The 7,136-nt window shown below is 36.8% G+C and overlaps 1 protein-coding gene across 1 annotated transcript; it reads left to right on the plus strand.

Annotated features, from left to right (window-relative positions):
* The first annotated feature begins 2,315 nt into the window (after window positions 1-2,315).
* LOC5565318 (26S proteasome non-ATPase regulatory subunit 14) lies at window positions 2,316-6,183 on the plus strand. Its single transcript, XM_001649594.2, has 4 exons — window positions 2,316-2,445; window positions 2,518-2,754; window positions 5,242-5,837; window positions 5,903-6,183. Exons 2-4 carry the CDS (start codon window positions 2,577-2,579, stop codon window positions 6,062-6,064), a joined length of 936 nt encoding a protein of 311 aa, XP_001649644.1. The 5' UTR covers window positions 2,316-2,445; window positions 2,518-2,576; the 3' UTR covers window positions 6,065-6,183.
* Window positions 6,184-7,136: the final 953 nt, after the last annotated feature.

The following is a 7,136-nucleotide window of genomic DNA, read 5'->3' on the forward strand; positions in this document are numbered from 1 at the left end:
ATTCATAACTGAAATTCTTCACCAAAATCATAAGTAAAACTTACAAATTTCAACAATAATCGTTGTGGCGCCAAATCATAATTATTCCTTAAGAAACTATTAAGTTTTTTTTGCCTTAGTGTATCTTATAAGAATCCTCTCATACAGTGACTCAATTTCATTTTCGTACGGGGCACTGTTTTCATATCAAGTTGGTGTTAAACTATTAAATGATCTATGGACTTCGATATACTTTATCAATAACGAAGGTCATAGGTGTCATCTATTGTTCGGCATTCATAAACTGTATTCATTTGCTTAAATCTTTGGAATAATGGAAAAGTATTGAATTTGTGTCTAAAATTGGCCCAATTCCATATTCGTACACCTAACAAAAAACAAACTTACATCTTTCAAAACTAATTTTTAGTGGACTAGATGATTGCTTAAGTACTTTTTAGTGTTATTCAGATATAGTAGAGTATATTTCAAAAAATTATAAGCGGGCATATATGAAACTTAAGTAAATTTAAAAAAAATTACAACTTTAGAATGATTACTGCACAAGTTTCAAAAACTTAGAATCAGATTTAGAGTAGCTACGAGTGGATATCGACAACGTATATTTCAGGATCTTAGGTAACATAACATTTATAATAAATCCACAACCAAAAATATAAGTCAATTTCTCTCAGTTTGGCTCCTGAATGAGTAAACATAGTCCATAGTTAATGTTCCTATCAAAACATTGCGTAATTATTATTATTATCTTACATTTTACTACCAAACAAGATTGAAGAGATCAATAGAATAAATATTTTTGCCGTGTTTGAAATGATGAAAACAACAGGATATATTCTAATAAAATGTATATCAATGCTCTCTGCTCATTTCAGTTATTTTATATTTTTCTCATAAATCAATAAACTGCAAAATAGGTTCCTATTTTGAGTATAATTTGAACATGAATTCAAAGATAACCGAATATTGAGATAACATCAATTATTTGGAGGTATGTACAGGGTTGTGTAGGGTACATTGTTGTAAAACGAAGTTCGTAGTTCAAATTCTTTTTACAGACAAGTTAAAAATTAACCTTGACCTATTGTTTAGAATGAAAATTTGGTTAAAATCGATTTAAAATATAATATTAAAATAGTTTTGAAGTTACGACACAACAATTTTCTGAAGTCAAAAGGGTAAAATCTGTTTATAATTTCTGTAAACTGAATTCATTTCAACCAAAATTCTTTCAGAGCTCACGAATATAATTAACAGATTGGATCCAATAACTGAAATGAACTTTATTGTTCGAATTATTAGATTTTATAGCAAAAATCATTGGAAAACTTGAATTTCTCATAATTTTACCTAAGTTTCATATATGTTCGCCAATAAATTGTTCAAATGTACTTTACTACATCTGAACATCATAATTAAGCACTTCTGCAATCAAAGAGAGCATTAAAATTTAGTTTTGAATGTTGTACGGTTAATATTTGATAGGTGTACGAATATGGAATTTGATGAATTTTAGACATAAATTCAATACTTTTCCATTCCATCAGCAAAATCAGGATACTTCCTGGATTCTCATCAGAATTGTTCCAGGGTTTTCATTTAGATGTTTCTAGATTTTTTTTAATCCAGTCCAAATAGTATTGACTCTGACAAAACAGTGTAGAAAATTTCACAGCGCCGAAAATTATCAATTTTGATACCCACCCACTCCTTCGTATGAAAATTCTACGAATATTGTATGATCTGTAACATTTTTGAACGAATTCATATTAGAATAAAGTGCCATTTTGCTGTACGATGAAATAAATCTTGAGTGTTAGGTCTGTTTGTCTGTGGTAATAATTCAACTCCGGCTTTGTGTAGAAATCTTCTATGGACCAGTGCACGAGTTCACCTGTTGACGTTTGAGCGGTGCCGTGTTATTTAAGTGGCCATGGTAACCAGTGAATTTGGCACCGCCCAAACGTCAAATTAGTGAACTCGTGCATCGGTCCATTGTGGGAGTTGAAACGATGCACTGCTAAACATTGCTATTCATAAACTAAATAATGTTGTATGGACCGATGCACGAGTTCACTATCTGACGTTGTCTGTTTCTTCTTATTCTCATTTTGTATTACTGTGCATCTTCGTAACCTTATTTTATAGAAGGAAATTTTGATGCAAAAGTAAAAAGCCGAGAACAAACTATATCAGTTTGATGACAAACCCAGTTCAGCTTCTGACTAGAAATTTTCTAGTGTATGTGAGATGGGTTTATGTCTAAGCTATGCAAAGGTCCAATCCCTCGTTGTGTGACAGATCACCATCGCAGCCAACTTCACTCGCTTACTTGCACATTCACAACGAGCTGTCAAACTATCCGGAACGGCAACAAGAAAACGCCAAAGTCATCATCATCGTTCGCTGGTTTTGGTTTTGCGTGAGGATTTGTCTGAATTTTTGGTAAGTTTTCTGTTTGATTCTGTTTAATTAATGTTTGTCTATTGTCACTCATGATAACGTTTAAATTTGCAGTTGTTTGAACAACCATAATCTAGTGGAAGGCTGCCCTATTGCATTTTCCTGAAATAATTATGGATCGTCTTCTTCGACTTGGTGGCGCTATGCCCGGATTGACGCAGGCTCCGCCTCCGACGGATGCCCCGGTTGTCGATACCGCCGAGCAGGTCTACATTTCCTCGCTGGCACTGCTGAAGATGCTTAAACACGGTCGCGCTGGAGTTCCCATGGAGGTTATGGGACTGATGTTGGGTGAGTACGGTCATTGGTTCTGAGGTTGGACAAAATAGCAGGGCTGGTAGCAGATTTCTGTTTAGGCTAACTCTTGGTCATTATTTATAACTGTAATTGTAATTTATTTAGTGGCAACGATGTCTCGATGGGTGAAGGGAAAAATGCTAATCTTTATAAAGTCTATATGTTTAATAGATGCCCCTTCTGTCTAGTCTTCAGTAAATGCTTCTCAAAATTCTCAAGGAACTACTTCAGGAATTCGCGAATGTTTTACAGACATTTCTTCTAGAATATAGGGCTGGTAGCAGGTCTCTAAATCAATGCAAGCCTCTAAAACGTTTATATTTTTGGTGGAAGGTCTCTACAAACTTTTTTCACCAAAATGGTCTCTAAAGTTACTCCAGAGATACATTCAGAGACTCTCACGCAATTACTCGAAGAAATGCTCAAAGAATTCTTTCCCAGTTTTTTTTCTCTATTTTCCCTGGGCGAGTTCTCCAGCAATCACTGAAAATAATCCACACGTTCGATACAAATTCTTTTTAACGTGAATCTGTCGTGTCGATTGGCAACGTGAAATAACGTGTAAAATCTATGAATCTGTTAAGGATTGTCTTTGGTTCGATATCAAAGACTTTTTCTTATGATTTGAACGTGTTTTACAGTGACGATATGCATCACTAGGAGTCACTAGGACTCACATTTGCCATTCACGCGTGACATGTTAAACAACATGTTATTTTTGGATTTTCCGGGCGCTCGTCATGGGTGCCTGGTATCAGAAAATCAAGGAATCGCTAACAAACAGTACACCACGGCTTTCGATAATTTGTGAATTAACGTGTTTCACATTTGAATTTCGATTGTCGATAACAACTGGTTTTGCACCATCGATTAATGTGTTTACAATTTAGTGAAAATTCACGTGTAAAACACATTGATCGAGCTTGTAGAATGTTTTCTGTGTAGGTACTTCTGGAGATATCTTCACCAATTCTCAAGAATTTGTCCAGAGATTTCTCAAACGATGCTTAGACAAAATCTGCTGAATTTTCTGCAATCAATTCTCTAGCACTCCAATGCTACTTTAGTAATTTCAACAGGAAATACTATATGTTTGGGCTAAATTTTGATGGCGAATAATGTATTTTGAAGGAAGTTAGTATAGTGTATCTTGCTGAAGGAATGGAGGGAGATGCCCGTAGATCTATATTTTCTAGTAAAATATTTTATTATTGCTCTGATATGTTGTATTTTGACCACTCACTATATTACCGTGAGCCGTTAGTTGTGAGACGAATCTGAAAACTGATTGCGACAGAAATAAAACCGATACGACGAATTGAGAATACAGTAAGATGCAATTTAATTGCAATATTTCTAAAAATACTATCAAGATTTATCAAAATTTCATAGCATTATTTCCAAAAAACTATCAAGATTTGTCAAAATCTTTTAGTGCACACTTAGAACAGATTACCGAAGTCGGTAATTTATTTATCGAAATATTCGGTAAATGAAAAAATTACCGAACGATCCGTAATTTGCGTTTGGGATGGCATTTGTCAAAATTACTGACCAATCGGTACTTTTTTTTACCGAATAACTGTAATTTCAGACTAGCGATGTTTCCGTGAAAAGTTGTTTTCAGATAGAATCAGAACAAACACATTGGAATATTCAACTTAACTTTATTTCTCTAGAAATGCAATACATGCTTTGCGTTACGATATTATTACCTGGCTGGTCGTTGGAAGGGAGTAGGAATGACATGCCGCTGCTGCATATGTCGGTTTCGACTGAACGCAGAAGATGAAGATGTTATGATGAGCCTTTGGTGTGGTGCTGCAAAAAAGCAGCGGAAAGGCAGCAGACGGGCGGGTACACGTGCTGTAAATGATTAAAACATATTTTATTCAATACGATCCTAGCATTTTGCTTTACTTACCTTAACGTAATATCAGCAATAACACTTAATCTTTAAACTCTTGTTCTGAGATGAAATCACACTCCACTGTTAAATTTCAGAAGTGATTTTTTGACGTTTCGAATGGGCCAGATTACTGAACTGTCGGTAGTTTTACTCATAGATTACTGATTTGTCAGTGGAATATTTTACAGACTTCGGTGATATCGTAGATTTACAAAATGTTCGGTGAATTTATTCCACAGCTTACCGAAGTTCAGTAATTTTGCTTGCGACGCACTGTCAAAAGCTGGTCAATTACCGAAACGTCAGTAATTTTAAGAATTACAGATCAGTTTCGGTAATTTCATTTACCGAACTCATAAAGTCTGTTTAAGTGTGTACAATGCAAAAGCCGTTTTGGTAAAGAATTGTTTGGCATCGGTTTGTATCAGCATCATTTACTGCAATAGGGAAAATTGCAGGTTCTCACTGATCAAATCTTAATACGATGGATACTAGCACATCACCCTAGCTCTTTTTTTTAAGACCCTTAGTCAATGCAAGCTCTACAATAGAAACTCTCTTTATTTTTGCAGGTGAATTCGTGGATGACTACACGGTTCAGGTCATTGACGTTTTTGCTATGCCCCAGACCGGAACGGGTGTTTCTGTAGAAGCTGTCGATCCGGTGTTCCAGGCAAAGATGTTGGACATGTTAAAACAAACCGGACGGCCGGAAATGGTGGTCGGATGGTATCACTCGCATCCGGGCTTTGGTTGCTGGCTCTCAGGTGTGGATATCAACACTCAGCAGTCGTTCGAAGCCCTTTCCGAACGTGCAGTGGCCGTAGTAGTCGATCCAATTCAATCGGTCAAAGGAAAAGTGGTCATCGATGCATTCCGATTGATCAACCCGAACATGTTGGTTCTGGGCCAGGAACCACGACAGACCACTTCCAATTTGGGTCACTTGCAGAAGCCTTCGGTACAGGCTCTGATTCATGGACTGAACCGCCACTACTATTCAATCAGCATTAACTATAGGAAGAACGAATTGGAACAGAAAATGCTCCTGAATCTGCACAAGAAATCGTGGATGGATGGTTTGACTTTAGCCAACTACCAAGAACACTGCAGCATCAACGAGAGTACTATCAGCGAAATGTTGGAGTTAGCCAAGAACTACAATAAGGTAAATTATTTTCTATCTTGCTCTGTTGATAAAACATTTCATATTATTTCGATGCTGTTTTCCAGGCCCTTGAGGATGAAGAAAAAATGACCCCCGAGCAGCTGGCAATCAAGAACGTCGGCAAGCAGGACCCCAAGAGACATCTGGAGGAGAAGGTCGATACACTCATGTCGAACAACATCGTACAGTGTTTGGGAGCGATGCTGGACACGATTGTCTTTAAGTAAGATCGGTCGGTATTTGTGAGAGGAAATTTGAGGAATCCCTTATTGGTCCTCGTTTGAAAACTTACTGTAATCATTACGCTCTTTCTGATCTAGAAGAAAAAAAAACTATTTTATAAGTATGATTCGAGTTTGCTTGTTTGAAAAGAACAAATCATGGAACTTATTCATTTTGTGATCAGGGGGTGAGAATAGAATCCTGAATATTGTTAATGTTATAGCACAAACCAGCAAACGTAACCATATGGGTTCCTATAGTTGTGGTATCCGTTGTTTTCTTATGGGATCCTCCGTTATAGGAACATTTTACCGCAACTATTGATTTGGCAGTTTTGGTGGTTTTTCATCAATTTTGAAGCAATTTGAACAAGGTTTTCAACTATTTCATGTATCAACAAGCCAATACAGTCAAATTTTGTTCGTTGCACTATCTTTAGGTGGGCTACGTTTTAATTGGGCTCCCGTTAGTTGGGCTATAGCCCACCTAAAACGAAGGCAAACGTCATGTTCTGACATAAGACCCAATTAATCAATGTAGGTAGCTCTGATTTTCTTTTGTTCTATGTTATTTGACAGCTTGAAACTCAGCACGATTAGTGAAAGGCTTTTACTAAGTGGGCTACAGGTTTAGTGCAGCGAACGAAAGTTGACTTTATTATTGACATCATTCTTGGGTTAATTCTACGAGTGGTGTGAGGTGACAATTGTCGGTGTCCATTTGATTTGCACGGCTAGTCACTTCATTTGTCGAGAATTGTCACCTCGCTATACGACACCGACAATTGTCACCTCACGCCACTCGTAGATTTAACCCATCTGTTTTGTGACAACAGCGCCACTAGCGTTCTACTACTTATATTTCTATTGTCAAAATATCCCCAAATTTACATACAAACTAACGTCACGTAGCAGCAAAATGGCTAACCAGAGAGTGCTACTTAAATTGCATTCAAGTTCTGAACAACTTTTCTGAAAACACGAACTTTCTTGATGGACAGAATCATGAGCCATTAGCCTTTTGCCTAGCAACTCTTATCCCTACCTCCTCGTGGTACTGGCCGGGGTACGAGTAATC

This window comes from Aedes aegypti, chromosome 2 (genome assembly GCF_002204515.2).
Source record: "Aedes aegypti strain LVP_AGWG chromosome 2, AaegL5.0 Primary Assembly, whole genome shotgun sequence".
Lineage (NCBI taxonomy): Eukaryota > Metazoa > Arthropoda > Insecta > Diptera > Culicidae > Aedes > Aedes aegypti.

Coding starts and splice junctions, on each gene's coding strand:
- LOC5565318 (XM_001649594.2), top strand. CDS start 2,577: ATGGATCGTCTTCTTCGACTTGGTGGCGCTATGCCCGGATTGACGCAG. Junction 2,755..5,241: donor GGTTATGGGACTGATGTTGG/GTGAGTACGGTC, acceptor TTATTTTTGCAG/GTGAATTCGTGGATGACTAC. Junction 5,838..5,902: donor TAGCCAAGAACTACAATAAG/GTAAATTATTTT, acceptor GCTGTTTTCCAG/GCCCTTGAGGATGAAGAAAA.